Genomic DNA, 21,654 nt, shown 5'->3' on the forward strand with positions numbered 1-21,654 from the left:
CTCTTCTCTTCTCTTCTCTTCTCTTCTCTTCTCTTCTCTTCTCTTCTCTTCTCTTCGCCTTGTCCTTGTCCTTGTCCTTGTCCTTGTCCTTGTCCTTGTCCTTGTCCTTCTCCTCTCCTTCTCCTTCTCCTTCTCCTTCTCCTCTCCTCTCCTCTCCTCTCCTCTACTCCAGGTTTGGCTAAATTCTTCCATAATGGTGTTTGTCTGAGAAGGGATGCAGTGTCAGCCAGCATCCACAGGGTGCAGCAAATACTCCACTGGTTTGAGTCCCAGCATCAGCTGGCCTTCTACGCTAGTTCCCTTCTCTTCGTCTATGAGGGTCTCCCCTCTTCTTCCTCCTCATCCTCCTATTCCGTGCTTCTCAGCACCCCATCCATCAGCCCGACCGTGGGGAAAACAGCCATGTTGTCATCAGCGGTTGACAGCTGTCAGAGGGGAGAGGGGGAAGCAAGACAGGAAGGGCTGGGGCAGGAAGGGGTAGTGGCCGAGTACAACAACAACAACATTCAAGTGGTGGTGCCCTGGGACTTCAGCCTAGCCACCATTTACACCAACCACATGAAACATGGCCACCACTGTGCCAAGGGTCATCTCCAAGCCACCAGTGGAGTCGATGAAGCTGTGGAGACATCAGTAAGCTCAGTTTCTGGAGATAACAACTCTGAATTGTGTCAGGAAGACAACTCCACATGGAAACGAACAGGTGAGTCAGAGCAACCACCGAACGGCAACAGAAACAAATCACAACTGGAAAGAAAGGTTGTCGAAGGAGATAGGGAGGAGGAGGAGGCAGAGGAGCTAAAAAGACAAGGACACGAGACAACAGAGGAGAGTGGGGGAGACACAGAGGTTGAGGTGAGGATGATTGACTTTGCCCATGTTTTCCCAAGCGAGAGCCACGATCATGGCTACATCTACGGCCTCAAACACCTGCTGACAGTGCTGGAGCAGATCCTCTGTGATGCTGCATAGAGCTCCCACTCCTTCCTACCCCATTTTAAGCTCCACAACTGCTCGTAGTGAACCTCTGTCTCCTCCCCGTCAACCCTCCACCTGTCTTCTCAAAAGGCGGCGGAGAGGGAAGAATCAAAGAAGTGAATATTAAAACTGAACCATCGCCATCGTTGTCATCATCATCATCTCACCTGATTGTGATGGTCCTTTGGTCACGTGCGTGTCTGTGTCTGTACGTGTGCCTGTATGCAGAGGGGAAGTGGCATAAGGTGACAGCTGCATTTCTACATGCTACATGCACTAATCAGTCCATGAAGGCTTTACAACCCTGTACTTAAACACAACATCTTTAGCTGCATGTTTTACTGATGCCCACACAAGCTCCATGTAACCTGACTTCAACGTTAGTCCATTTAGAATGGATTTAAATCGCAAAGTGGATAACAGTACACATATGAAACTAGGGGTAGGGATTATAACAGATATAATTGGAATTAGGCAAGTAACAGGGATTTCTCTCCACAGTTTATATCATAGCAACTGTCCCTTTAAGGTCTTTGGTGTGCTGCACAGGGTTATGGCAATATGGTTTTACATGTCTTTTACAGCAATGTGAATCAAGTACTTGGATTTTACTTCTGCTGAGCAGCGGCAACAAGTAGCTTCTGTTAACCTCTGTCGTGATGTCTCTACTTAGAATACGAAACCTGCTTTTCTTTTATTAGCTGAACACCCACATGTGCTGTGTGACGTAGTGCCCTGAAGCAGTAGGCATTTATCACAGAAGATCACACCCAAGCTGTGTGGTGCAGGAAGTTCAGGGTGCATATACCAAGTCAGTAAGCACCATCACATGGTTTTTGAACTGTTGTGTTAAGTAAAATAGTTTCTTTAAAACATAGGGTGGTTTTTGACAACTAGCAAATAGCTGATTTAATGCATTCTAAAAAAAAATCTGGATCGGAACCACTCCCGACCCTTTGGATTGGCTTCGTAGTCCTCTGCTCTAAAGCTTTTCTGCAGTGGAAGAAGTTTGTTTGATTATAATGGAAATTGATCTGTTGACATGAGTTTAGTGGCTTTTATTATTCCCACAATAGTAGATTAACAGCTGTGGGTTAGGCTGATCCTCAGTCATATGCTGAAAACTGAAGTTTCATTTACAGTTTATTGAAATGAGGCAACCAGAAAGTTACTGCACTTTAGTTGATAACTATCAGACAGTGAAGCCTTTTATATATATACAAACTACATAAACTACAGTAACTGACATGGCACAGTAAAACTTCACTTTGCTACTACTACCTAACTGGATTAGGCTCCTTTTGGTTCACAGCTCGCTGCCAAATCCCTTCATTGCTAAATTCAATCGTCTTCAGGACGTCTTGAGGGTTCGTCCACACAGACTTGATGTAAGTTTGTGAGCATTGGGTCAACATTTAGTCTGCAGAATGTTGATGTTTAAGTCAGGTTGTCATTTTGTGTTTTTGTTGAAACCACTGTCTACAGGTATCTAACTCAGGTAAATTTACTGTAAGAAAACTGTTTAATATTACTACTTTTGTCCTACAAGATGATCCTCATGCTGTCTGGTTGTTCAACTCTACATGATTGTTTTATATAGTCTTATCTCATGATTGACCTGATCTCATCCTCTTAACCGTACAATGAACTTACACAGTGTATTGTCTTTTACCATGAATATTTAATTGTTGTATATGTTCAGCTGCCAAATCCCCTCTTTTATCTGAAGCCTGTGCTCGTTGCTGTGGACTAGAACTCTGTCATGGATTAGCTATGAGTTACACTTGGAAGCTCCACCCTTCTCAGTGCTTTATGGGGTTTGACAGAAGCAACAGGTTATACTGGGTGACATATGCTGTGCTGTGATTGGTTGACATTACATTAATAATTATAACTTCCCTAAGGATTTTTAAGATTGTAGAATAACAGTTTTGAGACGTGCTGCTTTAATGAGATTCTACTGACCGAGTCGCTGCTAAAAAGGGAAAGACAGCAACTGAATGGTTTTATGTTTTTTGGTGGGGTTTGGAGGGGGGGGGGGGCTCCTTGGCTCAGTGCAGTAGGATGTCCGAATACTGGTTCCTAGTAAAGCACGAGTCAACACGATAACAGGTGGAGCCCACAGCTTCACTGGTTAGAGTCATATTTGGTTGATACACAGAGTGATGATCTGTACACTGATTCTAATGTTGCCATACCAGGACTGTTAAGGGTGTCGTGAACTGTATTAAGACCAGTGCTCTCAATTGACAAAGTGTAGCTGTGGATTTCTGGAAGCCGGAGGCCTTTTGTCTTGTCGAGAAATAACATAGATCTTGTGTCTTTCAGCCTCTTGGGCCATGGCCTTCATTAACAGATTGAGTTTCAGTTGTTACAAGCAACGAGAGGAAGCTGAAAGCTCTGGTAAAAACACATGAATTAAAACATTTCTGTGAATTTTGTTTGATGGACTTTGAAGCTCAAGTTCTGGTCAGATGAGCAGATATTGCTGAACAGTTTTATCTTGAGTTTGATAAGCCATGGTCACAATGAGGGATGCCCTGAGTCGAATGGAAGCCTTTAATACAGGCAGTGCGACCCCAGACACCAAGAGGCCAAAGGCAGGTTCACAGTCAGGTTTCAGTCTTTTGATTAGTTTGTTTTTTGTCATCCCACATAAGGGAATTCAAAAAGGAACAAATCATTTTTGTAATTCCACTAATCACAACAGAAATGAGAGTGCAGTTTTCAGTGTAAATGTCCATCCTCATTCAGTCTGACGTTCTAGTGTGATTACAGCCAATGAATTGTTGTGTCTCTGCTCCCCTCGCCTGTACACAATAGCACAAATGCAACTGACCTTTTGATCAAAAGGTGTGTGTTTTTAAGATAGAAATAGTTCAACTTTATCATTGTTAAATGCTAAGTGATTGCCTTTGTGCCACTGTCTGGGCTTTAGGTTTCTTCGAAGCTTTACTGACTCAATCCTCTGCTCTCTACACTAACAAGGAGCTGCTTTAGAATCGAATGCTAAATGTCACTGCCCCAATACGCCACAAACCAGCTTCGATTTGAACCAAGAACATGCACAGACCTTTGCAGCTTGTAAAAATGAATATAACAAACAATATGAAAACACTTATCTTTAGTAAATGAACTTAACCAAATGTACTTTGATTTTAATCTGAACCAAAAGAGACTGCAAACTATCAGAATATATTTTCTCTAGCATTTTCTAAAAATAAATAAATAATCATGTGAATTTTAAGGATTACTTTATGAGATATTAACAGGAGTTAGAAGAATTTATTTTTTTTAGTCACCGCCTTATTTTGTGTTCATGTCTCCATGTTGTATCTATTTTTGAAATATTGATTATTGATCATTCTGGCAGCTTTATGAATCTCTTCTGTTTCTAGTCAGTTGTATTATGGCTAACTAAAAAAATCATATCATGCATTAGCATACAGGGCATTCTTGATTGAATTGGTTTGGTAGTCAACTGACTCGCTGTAATGCAACCTTTGACTTTGACCCCCTTCAATCAATCTCAACCGATGTTACTCAGCCGTTTCATTTGAAGGATTTTTTACATGTTGATCCCACGTAGTACTTCTCATTAGTCATTCCCTCTTTACATCACAGCCTGGAGCAGTTTTAGATCACATATTTACTTTATACGTTTCTCCAGCCTCCTCTCATGCTGCGTCTGCCCCTACCATTTGATGGTCTGAATGACCATCACTGAATCTAAAGACTAAAGATTCTCGGTATGGAGCCAGGAGTTGGCCACAGGACTAATTATAGGTATATACGTTAATGTACCTTTCACACTGCAAGTTGATTTTCATAGCACTTTGAAAGAATATCTAGTGACTGCCTAGATGGTACAAATTACATATAACACAGTACAAAATGAAATAAATGCCGTAAGTTGTAAATGATTGAAAAATAGCTTCAAACCCTTTTATTGGCCTCTACCAGCAGCAGCGCAGACATGTAACAGAACTGACCACTATTCAATTTGATCATTAGAAGAGTTGTGTATGTTGCAGCTTTGGAAGATAGAATTTATTTACAGTCAGTGAAGAGTCTGGATTTAGACCTGACCACTCACCTCTGCTACCTCACAAGTGTGGTATCACTTCTGGATACTCCTTTACCCATATTGGAAATAAATAAGACACCATTACATTGTAGTCCTCAGGACTACATGTAATGTAACTGCTTGCACTGCTTGACATGTGTCGTATCAGCCCCCACTGGGCCATGCTGACTTGTGGTAATCCAGGGTGAGTGCAATGTATCAGTACAAAAGTACAAATTCAATTGACTTTTCTGGCTCCTCTCCTCTCATGATAAAGATGCATGGGAAACTGTGGCTGGTCGGGTTCTACGTAGTTTACATTTCTGCTGCTCCTCGTAACCAGGAAAAGTCCAATACAGGCCAGAACATGATTTACGATATATTCTAGAACTCCAGCTTGTTGGCTTCTCCCATTTGAAATTTGTCTTTCATGCACTACAGAGTAATGGAATAGCCAGGTCATGATATTTCAAACAGAATACCTAAGCTGTTGCTCTCCATTGAAGAACCATAGAGCTGGTGTGACCTGTTTTAGACCATTAACTACAATCTATATGAACTGTACATTACTGCCAGCTATTTTCAAAGCATGTTGTTAATTGAATTGAATACAAGTCATCTCTCAACTTATTTCCACATAAGTTCACTCATTGAAATGATGAGTTGAGTAAATGTGCATTTTGATTTGGTTGCTTTTATTTGCGTTGAAATTCAATCAAACATGATATTTTTTCTGATCAAATCAAATCCAGTTGAAGACTGCATAGATCGGTAAAGTCTGTGCAAGTTGGACGATGTAAACAGAAGTTAAGAAAGCTCAGAGAAAAAGGACAAAGAGAGACAGTTCTCGTCCTAAAATTGTCACAAAATGAAATGTTTTTGCCTTGACTCATCAAGAAATCACTATAATTTCTTCTTTATTTCAACCATATAAAGACGCCATAGATTGATATCCTTACTACTGTAAATAAACATCCAACTTCAAATATCCATATTAACTTTGTCACTTTTAAAAAAACACAGAAGAATAAATAAAACAGATACTGGCATTCTGGGATATGAAAATTAACCATTTCATTGAATTTCTTCACAATTTAATAATTTATCAATAGACTAAATTGCAAAAGTACTTATTGGATCTTTTGATTGTACAATTAAGGCAATTTCAAACTTCATTTTCAAAAAGAGCTTTACATTTGTATCAATTATTATATATATTGTATTTGATTAATGTATTTGAAATTATTAAGTTATTGACAGATTTGTTTGTAATTTGAAGTATTCATTGATTAATTCATATTTTCATTTGTAAATTATTTTTATAATCAATTTTATCGACCCTTAAATATCAAATAATATATTTCTGTATCTGTATGTTTATATATGTTTAAGTTATATAGAACAGTACAAACTTCACACTCCAAACTGTAAATGCAGCAGGACATTTCATTTGTGAGTGAATTTGCTGAAATGACTTCAAATTGACAGCTGCCTGGTTCGACATCAGTCTGAAACCATAGAAGATGCTTTGAAAAATTAATGGCACTAATGTAATGTCAAGTAAATGGGGAAAAGATGCAAAACCATCTGTATGGTTCCTTAAATTGGATCCAGGAAGACAAAAGTAATAGGATGGTAAAAGGGCACAAGTGTCTTTTCAGAATCATTTGCCTTCAGTCATTGCAACCGTCTTGTTTCAGTGCTGCATTTACATCAGCTGGAAAGAACCAGTTGAATTAATCCTATCAGTCACTCCAGCTGTCAGAGTTTCTTAAACGAAACTGAACTCACCAGCTCAAAGATGAGCCGAGCTTCATTTTTTTAATATCGACACATACTCTGCCACTGGACACAAATGCAGCATTAAGGAAAGGAAACGGTGTCACATGTTTTACCAAAAGCACAGACATAAAAACTATCTGTGGTTCTGATTGGCTGTAACATCCTTCAGCCATTTTCTTCCTGGTGAGGACTTTTGATCTACTTAAGTGTCTTTGTGCGATGCCTGGTGTAAATGCACAGTTGGTATGACTGGCTGTGGAATACCATCCATGATAAAGAGTAAAAGGTGTGACGTGTGAATGCTTGTGGCATGCTGTTGTTGCTGACATCATGAAATCCAAACGTTTTGATGGATAGCGAGTTGGGCTCGAGCACTTCAGCTTCACCACCGCTGTTGGATTTCCAGGAATCCACAAACTCACTTCCAACACGTGGGGTTTTCTGAGGGGCTGAAACTGCTCCGCCCGGATGAGCCCCGTCATGGATGTGGAGCTCTTCATCTTCGCAGTGTGGGTTTTGAGAATGTTTGAATTTTGATATACTGGATTTAACACATCTTATATATGAGCCTGAAACAGAACAGAAAATATCATAGTGTACATATGGAGAGGAACATCCCTCAACACCTATAACCCTGATAATCATTCTTTTTTCAACAATAAAAATACTAATCAAAGTATTTGGTGAGCTGCTTCATTTCTGGAGTCAGTTCTTGTCTCACTCACTGTCCCCTGCTTTCTTTCAAACCACTGTAAAATATACAGCAGGAGGCCCATCAGGTTTCATGAACACAGCAGCCTCCTTCTGTGAGATCCAGATTTCATGCCTGTCTGAAGAATTCCTGTTCTCTGGCTCCAAAGGTCAAGGGGAGACTTTTTTCAACCAAATGGATGAACTAGGTAGAATTATGCAAATGTTTGAATATGGATCTGAACAACTTAAAGTATGTAACCAAACCTTTTTTTAGTTTGTGCTGTAATTATATTTATTATTGTAGCTATCATCAGAAAGAACCCAGTAAGAGTATTTCTGTTAGGTAAAATCAAAATATATAAAATTATGAAAAAAATGCTGTTTTGAATAATGTGGTTAATAGTCATAGTAACCAGATCAAACGAGGGAACGCCCAAAGGAAATATATACAAGTATTGATGACACAAATCCGAAAGCATACTTGAGACATTTAGTGTATCAGTTTTTGTGTCTTGGTAATTAATTGACCTTCAACACGCAGTCATGACCTGTATTCTACTTCTCTCTTCTCAGTCCTGGTGTTAATATCCACTGCAGTCATTAGTTGATCATAATCTCGCGAACACCATAAAAAGCAAATAATCTATATACTGCATTAATATGTTGGGTAATATAAATTAGTAATTCTTATTAATGAGTGGAATACATTTTTTAAATATTTTAAAAGTAGGACCAACTAGCTGGTCATGTGTATTTCAGTATCCATGCACCATCTAATAGCTGTTTACAGATACAATTGACATGATTTATAAAAGCACATTCCTGATAGACACTTTAACCACTGCAGTGTCTGCTATTATCAAATTTACTGTTACATTTTATATATGGTGTAAACTAAAACATACTATACTTGAGTACAATTGTGAGGTCACTTTGTTGGTGCTTCATTCTTTTATTCACAAAACTTTAAAAGGAAATATTGTACTTTTTACTCCACTACAATTGGTTACGATTTTGATAAAAAAATAAATAAAATAAAGTTAATAAAATACAACACATTATAGAAGTAAAAATATTAGTTTAGCTTGTGATGTGGCTCCTCATGTTTCAGATGTCTGAGGTGTTAACACTGAGACCATTACTTTGAATAAATGTTGAGGAGTTAAATGAGGAGCATGACTGGTTACTGTCATGTTACTGACTAGTGCCTCTCACACTAAACAGGCACAGGATTGAGTCGAGAGATGAATCTGCTGTATGGAGGTCAGATTAATGATGTTCACCACCGATCACAAAACAACAGAGAGATCGAGAATTAAGACAATGTATTAGTCACTTAGCCTGAAGACTTTAATAACATGCCTTAGTTGAAGGATCAAAACAGTTTAATTAATCAAAATACAAAAATACAATATGTTTGTTGGCATATTATGAATATCATGAATTTCAACCGTGCTCATAACATAACATTCTCCTATAACATAACAGTTGAAGTGAACTGAAGTACAACTGAGTGCATCACAAAAGGAATCAGCTACATTTGAGTGTTCCAAAATAAAAAAAGATGTGATTAAAAAAACTAAAATAGCATTCTTCAGATGTTGCTGTCGTATATGTGATGCGCCTCAGTTTAACACCTATAGATGTTAATACAAAAATATATCTTTGAAAGGGAGAAGCCGTCTGGGCACACAAACAGTAAGTTACAATAAAACCTTTACACTAACTCGGTCCAAGATTTACTGACCATGTGAGCGAGATCGAAACTTCCCAATTGATTGGTAACTGCTACTCACCCATTTACTTGTAACGTTACAGCGAACAACCCGGTCGGTCACTTTGCTCAGAATAAGACGCATTATTCAGATTCACGTCATACTGACAGGTAACAGGCATTTTGATACCCACATGCCCCCTGTAGACGCAGTGTAGGAAGTGGGATTTAAAGAAATAGTTCAACATTTAGGGTTAGGGTGCCTATCTGCTATCTTTCTGAGAGCCAGATCAGACAATGATATCAGATTCATATCTGTCAAACTAGTGTTGGGACATGGCTTGCCTTGCTTACACAATGTGTTAGCTAGGCAAAGAGCTTACAAAGAGTGCAGGCAGAGGAGGGGGGGGGACACTTATCCAGTGAAACCACACATTTACAGCTCACTGAGGTGTCACCGTTGTGCAGGGTGTTTCTGTTTGCATGTTCTCCCTGTGTGTGCTTGATTTTCCTGCCACCAGCCAAAGACATGCTGCAATGGTACCATCACCTGTAAACGTGTGTGTCTCTGTTTATTATGGTTCGGCTATGCAATAGGTGTATCTACTACAAATTTGCATAGCCCTCATCTAGTCTGAGCAACCAAAGATCACACACACACACACAAATAATATCCATTCTGTAAAATACAATGTGCATCTTTAAAAAACGTTTCTTTAAGTTTAGGTGAATCAAAAGGCATCAATAGATGCATGCACCCGCAGGTCGAGCACACATGCACATGAAGACCCGATCGTCTCTAACTCAGTAACTCATTAACTTAACTTTTCATTTCTAGTCTCCTCTGTTATAAGGAATGGATGCATATACAAATAGTTTAAGTGTCAGAACCCTTTTATCATACAATAGTTATAGTATGTAAAGCACACTGTTCCTGTGAATTCAGGCCGTTCGATTTTCTACATCAAAATGTTTTGGGACAGCCATGTAGAACCAGAGATGGAGGAAAACATTCTTCTTGCTGTGATATGAGGCAAGTTTTTTTCCACATTGCAGTCTGTGCTAACTATAGCCTCTTTAAGGCCTGTGGGTAGTACTTGAGGAAGATCCTGTGGGCGATGTTGTATGTGTCTCCCTGTGGCTCAGTCGGGTACTTCCTGCGGTTGTAAATGAATCCCTTTTCTACCCGGAAAACTGCCTGGTTGAAGGTGTCCTGCTTGAATGGTCGACCACTGTCCAGACACTCTACTAGCATGTGGACAAACAGCCCCCAGCGCTGGGCGTAGTAGTCTTCCATGAGCCCTCCCCACTCCTTATTGGCGTAGTCCAGGATTTCACCACTGGGACCCCACAATGTGAGCTGGTTTCTGGCATTCATGTCATACACCTGTGCCTCCCTCTCATCCAGGGCTAAGGATTGTGCACTCTCCAACCACGTCCCTAACAGGAAATTGCGATCACTATTCAGCAAACTACTGAGCTCAGGAAGGAGGTCATGGATCAGCACGCCGCCTGCAGTTAACAGATCTGGCAATTTTTGGGTCTGGAAGGCCTTTATGATATCTTGATAATAGCTTGTTGTCAGGACTTGTAGGACCTGCCGAGTCACATCCACGAGGTCGTACCGGAAGGTTTCCTTGGTCATGAGAGAAGGAGCGACCTCTACCATCAGTTTCCATGCTTTAAACAAGTCTGCCGGGTCATACCAAAGGTCAGCATTCATGTGAAAGGAAGGCCTGCGTACCAGTGGGCTGTGGTTGTGGTTCCGGTAATGTGGCACGGTGCAGTTATAGACACTGGCAAACAGGCGCCCCCATGCAGTGGTTACCTTTTCATTTGTGCTGCTGTAACGGCGTATTGCATACAGTGATACCCACTTGGACAAGTTGACAGGCTCTTTGCGCCAAGCCAGCTCGCTCATCAACTCATACATTACAGGATTTTGCTCTATGCCCTCTGGTGACATTCCTAAGCCCACAAGAGTGGAGTTTGGGAAATGCAAGGCTTTGAAGGGCCCTGAGTTGATGCTTTCCACTGTACCAAAGAAACCATTGTTACCACCAAAATTATGCAGCATGCACCAGATAAATGGCTGTCCATAGAACGACTCAGTGTAGGAGAAAATTGGTTCCGTTTCGGCAAACAGGTCGAGCACGATCATTCGTCCAAGGGGCACTCCGTGTAGTAGGGCCTGAATCTGGGCTGACTTCCAGAATGCTGCATCACTGAAGAAGAGCCAGCCTTGCATCAGCCAAATTGCTTGAGGATCAACTGGGGAGAAAATGAGGTTTGGATGACTGACAAGTGAAGAACTTGCCTGAAAATCCCAACAGATAATCTGAGGGTCATCGAAGTAGTGCACTACGGAAGTGGGATACACTAAGTAGTATACTTGTATCCCAAAATATCAGCATTCAGAGAACATATGGGCAGTATCAGGTTTAAGGTTCATAATGAACAGGATGTCAGTCATCCACACACTCACCTGCAGTCATTGAGGCAAAGACAGAGCGACTGACGGCTGCCAGGTAGGTGGGGTCAGAGGACGGAGGATTCATCTCATTGAAGGTGTCAGTGTTGTATATGTGATCCGTTCCAAATTGCTTTACCACCTGGGACAGATAGAGGGACCCAATCTGGAGGAAAAGGGGGTCCCGAGGGTCTAACATAAAAGAGCATGAGAAGCTGCAGTTGAAATGAGACCAAGGTCCGAGTCTGGTTGCGTTTGCTTCTGGATACAACCTGAAATACAAAGAACATTTCAGTGATTCAAGGGGTTTGAATTTGAATCATGCACTTAGAGAGAAATGTGTGTCTGGTCGAGTTCAAACTTCATTTTCTTTAAAATTTCCTCAATACCACGGTATACGTTTGTAAAAAATAACTAGGTTCCAACCTATTTATCCCTAATTACCACAATAAGAGGCAGGTTTAAAAGCCTGATGATACCAGTGCACACCTTCAGACAGTGTCTCCATGGTGCTACATTTACATGAACTGGAGTAGTTGCGTGAAGAATTAAAAAAGCACAACATGGCCAGTAACTACATAGAGAACAATAAAACTTTGCTAACAACCCATTTAGTCTAGATGGGTTTTTTTTAAGTTCAATCTATTATCACTACTGGTATCAGCCTCAAAGATCCAGTGTTGATGAGGCTTTAAATGTTCTACATAATGCAGAAAAGTGTATAATGGTGAAATGCTTGAACATAAAGATCAATGAGTGACCTGAGGATTCCCTTGGGGATGTTTCCAGAGAAGGCCGGCAGCACAGGAGTCATGCCAAATGACCTCATGCGCTCCAAGATTCTAAACTGCACAAAAAGAAAATGTCATGTGAGGAGATCATTTCAAAACCGCTCAAGTGAAACGTGCAAAACTCCATTTCATCACTGCCTATAGGTATTTACACCTTCTTTGTTGAGTACAGTAGGAAGAGCGGACTGAACTCCAAACACAAGACCCAACTTGTACTAATCTGAAATTTAAAGGTTCCATATTGTTGTTTTCTCTGAGTCCTTTTGATTGTACAGCAGGTCCATGTGATGTTTATTTATAACAAGAGTTTTAAAGTGCTTAAACCACCAATAAATGCAAATAGGTCGTAATAATTGTGTCTTGAAACAAAACATCATGACTTCTACAACTATGTGATGTCACTGCCCCCAGCCATGCCCCCAGCCATGCCCCCAGTATGGCCCACCTGGACACACCGTTAATCGGAGCCTTTCGAGCTCTCAATCGCATTCAAAATTCTATTCCACTGTCCACTTGCGTTCCGAAATGCCCAATCACCGCCTTCACCCTGATGTTGGGGACGGTCTTGGATTCTGCAGTCATGCAATGCTTCTGCTTGATGGCCTTTAAGCAAACATGAGTTAGGCAGGTCCACTGCTACTGCATTAGACCTGGTCTTGCAATGGAATCTGCCACACTTTGGACAGAAAGCCCAACTCAGACGATGACGTCTGAGCATTTGAGTCCAGATTTGTCCATCTGTTCAGCTCATTTCAGTGCTAACCGGCAATCGCTATTTGCATTTAAAGGTGGGTCTAACTAAGTTACAGAAGTGGGCTACAATCTGTGACCTGTGATTTGCCTGGTTGTGTGTCACAACAGTCAGAGGAGACGCTCAGCCTCTGATTGGCTGAGCTCCACAGAGCAGCATGATAGTCTTTGATACTACCAATACATCTTATGAATCAATTCTTCAAATAAAGTACTGCCCATTGAGGCCAACAACTGCTAATATGCAACAACGCATGTATTACTTTATTTCTCATTTCAATTTGAGAAGGTCACTTCAAAAACTCGTCACAATAATTTAAACTGTACAAACTGAACCCACCATTCACAGAATGTGATTATATTATAAATGATTCTGATGGAAGAAGTGGTGATTGTGCACATATTAGCTTTAAACTGTGTTAAATAGTATGGAGGTTTCAGTACTTGGAGGTTTAGCTTGTTTATATGCCAGGACTGCGGCAGAGGCCCACCAAACTTGAACATGTTTCCCATTCGGTTCCAGGCAAGAAACGCCGGGCCAGAGAAGAATTCTTCAATCTCCGACTGGTTTAGTCCAAGAGCACGGTAAACCTAGAAGTACATCAGAAGTTAATAAATATATTGTATTTATATAATGCTTTTCGAGTCTTATCGAGAACTCAGAACACACACACACACACACACACACACACACACACACACACACACACACACACACACACACACACACACACACACACACACACACACACACACACACACACACACACACACACACACACACACACACACACACACACACACACACACACACACACACACACACACACACACACACACACACAGGCAGCACAGAATTTGGGGTTAAGCATCTGCCCTAAGGACGGAGGAGGAGCTGGTAATGAAACATCAAACCGTCTGGTTAGTGGCATCCCACTCTACTCCCCAACAACCAATTAGCTGATGTTCACATGCTGCTACACTTATCAGAGATCAACAGACAATTTATCAATGTTGTTGAACTTACTACAAAACTAAGTGTGGAATTCATCTACAAAACTCCTGATTCAATGTAAAGCCCCTTACTGCCAAGCATGATCATTTTAAAAGCTCACAAATGTTTATGTCAGACCCAAATACTACGAGCTGATTTAACTGTGTTCCTGTGTTTTAGTGTAGATTTGGTTAAGAATGTATCCAGTTTCAGGTGAACAGGTTTGCTCTAACCTCTTGCCACAGGGCTTCCTGTCCAGTGAACGCCAGCGGCAGATTGATCCCATTGAGTGCCATCCAGTCAATCTCTCGTTCCCATCTCAGCCAGTCCCACCACACAGTGGAATAGCTAAAAGTGCAGACATTCTGGTAATACCTGAATCTAGAGACACACACACACACAGAAATATTGTTTATTATTCCTGCATGCAAGATAATCAAATACAAAACAGGTGGGAAAAAGGAAAATTATGCCTTGTTAGCATTAGGCCGAAATTGACATCCTTTAATTCAAGCAGTTGTGAAAAGTTGTCTACACCCTTTTAGTGTATATACAGTAGGTGATCCTTAAATTTTTTCAGTCAGGCACCTAGATCCTGTTTGTGCTTTCAGACCTGCACTGAACTCTGGAGATTCTCCAGATGAAGGAAAATGTCCAAGGGTTTGCCTCCAGATCTTCTCCAGACTTTCTCTGGCCAGTACCCCAGTAAAACCTCAGGAGAATGTCTGAATAAGCCGATGTGAGAACACAGGAGATCCTCTGGAGGATTCACTGCGAGCGAGTGGGAGATTGGAAAAAACTGGGGCGAATTAAACATTTGGCATATTGTTCCACAGTCAGAGTAACAACGTAATTTCTTCTGGATGATTTCATCAAAAAGCAAAGGACCATCCATTATTTTAGGGACAACACTGACAACGGCAGAAATCTTCATTCATCATTTAGCTTTAAGAAATTAGCAGCCATCCAGTGTTTTATAGCCATCAGTTAATTAAACATACTATTTGGTTGTGTTTTAAGTGGACATATTATGAAAATTCCACCTTTGTAGTGCTTCTACACGTTAATTTGGGTATCTGGCATGTCTACCGTCCCAAAAACTCTGACATGGTTCCTCTATGTCAGAAACGATACGGTAGAGTGCGTTGAATGGGATTACGACCGAAATAAACGTCATAGTCACAGCGCTCATAGCCATATTTCTACAGAGGTAATGTATAGCTATAAATCTGGGCGCTTGTATCTCGCTAAGGAGGGAGGGGGGGTGAGGGGGGCGGGGCACTCAAAAGGGGTAAATCTGAGGAGGGCTGTTTTAGACAGGGTAAAAAGGTGCTGTTTTAAATGATCCTTGTGGTATTTTGACCAAAATATGTTACAGACATTTCATTAAGACCCCAAGGAACCATATCAACAATGGTAAAAATGGGCATAATATGTCCCCTTTAAAGTTTGAATGACACATATAATTGAATATCTTATTATCACTACAGTATCTAAATTCCCTTGCAATAATCTACGTTGCGATTTGGTGCTATACAAATAAAATTGAAATTGAATGAAATAGAATTGAATATTAGTAAGTCCAAGATAGAACTGTCCTGCTCACACAGCAAACTAGTGACATGCACTCCCTAATTAAAGTTTCTGAAGGCTCCAGCCACAGTGTCTGTGAGTTTTTATGATACGCTTCATGGAGAGTTTCCCCTGCCAATAACTCTGTAACCCAGCTCTACTCATCCGTTGACATTTGCCTCTAATGGCCGTTCCTTGGCATGTTCTGAGACTACCTTTGTAAACAAAACAAGTAACAGTCAGTTCTCAATAACAGGTCTATTAAAAGAGCTCCAGTCAGCCTGTGACAGCAGTTGGATGAAAACATTATAGTACTTGTACATTGTAGTGTGTACAGTGTACAAGTACATGATTAGTACAAGTACATTGATTTAATTATTTGTTGTTACCTACTCAACATGGGGCTATAAATGAAATGATGAACTGAGGGTTACAGTAAGTGCTGACTTGAAACTAATCTTAAACACACTTAAACCTAATTCACCTTGTTGAAACTGTTTTTAATTAAATCCTCTGTGCAGAAGTGCCAAGACAAAACAATGGAAAAAGTTTCACTGTCTGTTTATTTATGAAATGCACTGTTTGATAAAATCCAACAGAGAGATCATTAAAAATCCCCCCACATACTCAAAGTGACAAACACTACTGAGTTGACTCACTACACCTTTTTCTTTACTTGCATATTTCAGTGTATTTTCAATGTGCATATTGCTTAACAACATAAGCTGTATTTTAAATGACATTTCAAAAAGCACGCCTTTTTCAACAGCGGAGGTGTCATCCCAAACTTTGGTATCTGCTCTATATAAATGATTAAAGCTTCGAGCTGTAACCCAAAGTCATGGGAAAACAAACTGTCCCATGTGTGCCATGTTTTTTTCAGTCCAATGACTGTGCACATGACATAACTGCAGTGAGCTGATGCAGGGGTAATGCACAACAGATAATTGAAACAAATGTTCCTTTAAAGGGCCCGTCCATGGTACAAGTGTCCATAGTGCTCAGAGTAAAGAATAATAAATAATGTGTGACAATGCCCCATTTGTCGTGCCGCCAGGGTTTTTTAGGTGCCGTGTTGCAGAGGAGGGCCTTGAGAATACGTGCCACACTGCCTTCATGGAATTCCATAACATAGACAAACCCCAGCAGTCCTATTCATACAGGTTGATTTGTCATTAAAATACTTAATTTGTGTAATTTGCAGGCAGCACAGAAACACAGATTTTGAGTTGTTTGCAGCTGATAAAAAACATGAACTACATCGGCATGTCTGTGACTTTCAGTACAACCGATCGTTCAGTAACTAATTGGAACAAGAAGCTCCTCTATCAGGTGACATCCCGTGACTGCTGCTGTGAGCAGTATGGGTGACATCCCGTGACTGCTGCTGTGAGCAGTATGGATGGATCTGCTACAGCGGCCTTTTCAAAGAAGCCGTTTTGCTGACCTCAGTAAAATGGCCCGTTAATGAATTCTACACACAGGCCACACAAAAGAAAATTTCACAAAGCACTCACGCACTTCATCTGCTTTTGACTTCAGTCATTTTCTAAATGATGTGAATCACAGTTAGACAACCTGCTCATGATTTTATGCTCATTGGCCTCAGCTAAACTCCAACGTCCACCTGACAACAATAGTGGAAGATCTACTATTTCAATAGGAGGAACACCTCAATACCTGATCACAGTGAATCATTGTAACTTCTTTATGTGCTATTGGCTAGTTTCATTAAGGTTTCACATTTATAAGCTGATCACATGTTGATGTGGCAAGTTGATTTGTACCGCATATTTCAACAACAAGGCTATTCAATATGAAAACGCATTTAAATACAAATTAAAAGAGTTAAATACAAAAAAAGAATATAAAATGAGTAACAATAACAGTGCAGTTTAAGAAATGAGTAATTGTATGATTAAATAAGGCCGTGGCAAACAGGAAAGTCGTCAGCAGTGATTTAAAAGAACTACGATTTGCAGCGGACCTACATGTCTCTGGGAGCTTGTTCCAATAATGTGGAGCATGAAAACTGAATGCTGCTTCTCCATGTTTCATTTTGACTCAGGAGCTGATCCAGACGAGGTGACAACATACAGAGATCAGAAATATGTTTTGGCCCTAAACCATTCAGTGCTTTATAAACCAACAATAGGATTTTGAAGTTGATTCTTTGACAGACAGGCAGCCAGTGTAAAGATCTTAGAACTGGAGGGACATCAGCCTCTTCCTTAGTGTTAGTGACGACTTGCTGAGACATGTTTCTCACTGGGGCTCACTGACCTGTGTCTTTAGACCGTGGACATGTGTGTCAGTAATGACCACTGTGGCTCACTGTCCTGTGTCTGTAGACCATGGACCTGTGTGTCAGTAATGGTCACTGGTATTCACTGTCCTGTGTCTGTAGACCATGGACCTGTGTGTTAGTAATGGTCACTGGTGCTCACTCACCTGTGTCTGTAAACCATGGACCTGTGTGTCAGTAAATACCACTGTGGCTCACTGCCCTGTGTCTGTAGACCATGGACCTGTGTGTCAGTAATGGTCACTGGTATTCACTGTCCTGTGTCTCTAGACCATGACCCTGTGTGTCAGTAATGGTCACTGGTGCTCACTGACCTGTGTCTGTAGACCATGAACCTGTGTGCCAGTAATGACTACTGGCGCTCACTGACCTCTGTCTTAAACCGTGGACCTATGTGCCAGTAATGGCCCCACCCTCAGCTGCGTTCAGGCTCTGCATGGAACGAATCCAAAGTATGTCTCAGACAAAATAGATTTCAGCTCCTGGACTATTTTTAGAGCTGTTTGTATTGAAAACTAATCTTCAGTTTGCTTGTAAGAAACTTTTCAGACTTGTTTCTCGTAAGAGGTGTCCCAGATCCAAGAGAAAGTGAAAGAGCCGCTGCAGTGTCCCTCATTCACTACAGTTACTGCAGAGTGAATGAACCTGCTGCCTGTGGTTCCTCACCCCCCTCAGCTTGCCGGTGCGAGCAGCCCGATTCATTAACATGGGCGCGGAAAGGACGCGCACAGCTTTTCGAGGCGCTTTGCAGTGCTTCTGTCTCCGTTGTGTCCCCGGGGTTAGAGGACGATGGTGTGACGTTACTACATTGGTTAAAGTATGTATAATTTCATGATAAATCAGCCTCTTGTGGCGCCTTCTCGCTTTTATCCGCCCTAGGAAGATGCCTATTTCGCCTATGCCAGGAGCCAGTAATGCCCCCAGGGGCTCACTGACCTGTGCGGGCTGCTGATGCGCTGGACGCCGCTGAGCCTAGGCAGAGGACTGGGCAGATCCAGCTGGTCACCGGACCAGGAAACATGGCAGCTGCAGAAGTACTTGAGGTAGTTGTAGATGCCAGAGGCTAGGGCCACTCCGCTGCTGCCCGTGGCCACCACCTTGTTGTTCCTCGTGGACCTGAGCTCGCACACGTCCAGGCTGTCGTTGGACAGGCTCCTGTTGACGGACACGATGAACTCCGTGGACCTGTTCCCGATCAGCCGCTTCAGCAGCTCCACCACCGCTCGCCCCTGCGCCTTGTCGCTGGCTTTAGGGCTGATGTGGTCCAGAGCGGTAAACTTCCCCTGTGCAGTCAAATGGAGACAGAAAAGCCCGAGCAGCGCCCGGCTGCAGCTTCTGCTCAGCGACATCGTGATCACAGATCTCAGAGCCGAACTTTCCCACCGTTCAAAAACTACTTTGATTTCCCCAATCCCAAACAACCAGGAAGCCTGGGTTTACTGAAACACCGCCGGCCAATCAGAGAGAGAGAAAGAGAAATCCAGACCAATCAGAGTAGGCTACTCTGCCAACACTATATTTCTGGAAGAGGACATTGCTTCTCCAGTTGTCTTCATGTGTTTTCAAGTTTTATTTGTCATATCATATGCAAGTTAACATAGGGTCAGCTCAGCAGTGTAACGGTTACAATAAAATAAAAGCCAGGTTGAAAGAGCTTAAACAGACAATACTAAAACTATATACATTCAAAGGTGCAGTGTGACATCCGTTGCAAATGATGTAATAACTTTACGTGTATGGAGTGTGTTAATAGTATTGAGCTATGTGTATGTATAGTTTTTGCACATGTGTATGTATAGTTATTGCACATGTGTGCAGCAGTTAAAATAAGTATTGAATACGTCACCAATTTTCTCAGTAAATATATTTCTAAAAGTGTTATTGACATGAGATTTTCACGAGATGTTGGTAACAACCCAACTAATCTATACATACAAAGAAAACCAAGCAAATAGGTTTCCAAAATTAAGTTATGTGTTATAAAATGGAATGACACAAGAAAAAAAGTATTGAACACGCTTACTGAAATTAATTTAATACCTTGGTCAAAAGCCTTTGTTGGTAATGACAGCTTCAAGACGCCTCCTGTACGGAGAAACTAGTCACATGCATTGCTCAGGTGTGATTTTGACCCATTCTTCCACACAAACAGTCTTCAAATCTTGAAGGTTTGGTGGCCTCTTCTATGAACTCTGATCTTTAGTTCTTTCCATAGATTTTCTATTGGAGTCAAGTCAGGAGATTGGCTGGACCATTCTAGCAGCTTTATTTTCTTTCTCTGAAACCAATTGAGAGTTTCCATGGCTGTGTGTTTGGGATCATTGTTTTGATGAAATGACCACCCTCGTTTCATCTTCAACATCCTGGTAGAAGGCAGCAGCTTTTATCAAGAATGTCTCGGTACATTTTTCCATTCATCCTTCCTTCAATTATATGAAGTGTGCCAGTGCTGTATGCTGAAAACAGCCTCACGGCACGATGTTCCCACCTCCAAACTTCACTGTTGGTATGGTGTTTTGGGGGTGATGTGCAGTGCCATTTTACCTCCAAACATGGTCTGTATTATGGAACCCGAAGAGTTAAATTTTGATCTCATCTGACCAGACTATATTCTCCCAATATTTCACATGCTTTTCTAAGTGTTGTGCAGCAAACATTAAACGAGCTTCAACATGCTTTTTCTTCAGCAATGGTGTCTTGCGTGGCGAGCGTGCATACAGGACATGTCGGTTGAGTGCATTAATTTTTTTAAACAATTGTACCTGCTCTTCTGATAATTATTTTCACTCCTCTGTCAGAAGTCTTGCGAGGAGCCCTTGGTCGTGGCCGTTTTATTGTGAAAAGATGTTCTTTCCATTTCTGGATTATGGCCCCAACAGTGCTCACTGGAACATTCAGAAGTTTATAAATCTTTCTGTACCCAATGCCATCAGTATGTTTTGCAACAATAAGGTTACGACGGACTTGAGAAAGCCCTTTGCTTTGACCCATCATGAGATGTTTCTTAATTTCTGAACTTGTTTGTTTGGTTTTCTTTGTATGTATGGATCATGTGGGTTGTTACCGCCGTCTCCTGGACATTTCATGTCAATAGCACCTTTAGAAATATATTTACTGAGAAATATGGTGATGTGTTCAATACTTATTTTACCCACTTTATGTGTAGTTCTTGCACCGTGTGTATCAGTTGTTTCACATTTGTGCAAAGAGGCAGGGAAACAGATGTGAAGAGGATTGTTAAGCCTGAAACATGCTTCTGCGTTTTCACGGGCCCGTAAGCGCAAGAGCCCTTCCGGGTCCCTTAGGTCATGAGTTGATGGAGAGTTTAGGAGCCTGATGGGAGAAACTGTTCTTAAGTCATATGATGTTAATACAAGTGCCCTGCGGACTGCAGGTTTGTGCACGTTAATGGGGGGTACTACAAACATCTGTGACATCATTAGTTGCATCAATTCATCACTATGTGAGTTTGGAGAGACACAAGCATTCAGAAGGGGCGGAACGCAGAGATACAATTTGAAAAATAAAATCTCTGTATG

At 41.2% G+C, this 21,654-nt stretch overlaps 2 protein-coding genes across 2 annotated transcripts in view; one reads left to right on the plus strand and one right to left on the minus strand.

The window, feature by feature from the left end:
* ipmkb (inositol polyphosphate multikinase b) overlaps positions 1–7,505 on the plus strand; it is a 34,581-nt gene extending 27,076 nt beyond the window's left edge. Inside the window, exon 6 of the mRNA XM_062413807.1 lies at positions 173–7,505. Within this exon, the coding sequence (XP_062269791.1) occupies positions 173–972 (800 nt within the window). The 3' untranslated portion in view covers positions 973–7,505. The remainder of the gene's footprint in view (positions 1–172) is intronic.
* A 1,342-nt stretch (positions 7,506–8,847) lies between these two features.
* On the minus strand, positions 8,848–19,535 carry naglu (N-acetylglucosaminidase, alpha). The gene is made up of 6 exons (XM_062378509.1): positions 19,052–19,535; positions 14,472–14,619; positions 13,689–13,835; positions 12,465–12,550; positions 11,719–11,975; positions 8,848–11,504 (listed from the first exon to the last, which is right to left on the minus strand). Exons 1-6 carry the CDS (start codon positions 19,462–19,464, stop codon positions 10,300–10,302), a joined length of 2,256 nt encoding a protein of 751 aa, XP_062234493.1. The 5' UTR covers positions 19,465–19,535; the 3' UTR covers positions 8,848–10,299.
* Between the last annotated feature and the right edge of the window lie 2,119 nt (positions 19,536–21,654).

This window comes from Platichthys flesus, chromosome 20, assembly GCF_949316205.1.
Source record: "Platichthys flesus chromosome 20, fPlaFle2.1, whole genome shotgun sequence".
Lineage (NCBI taxonomy): Eukaryota > Metazoa > Chordata > Actinopteri > Pleuronectiformes > Pleuronectidae > Platichthys > Platichthys flesus.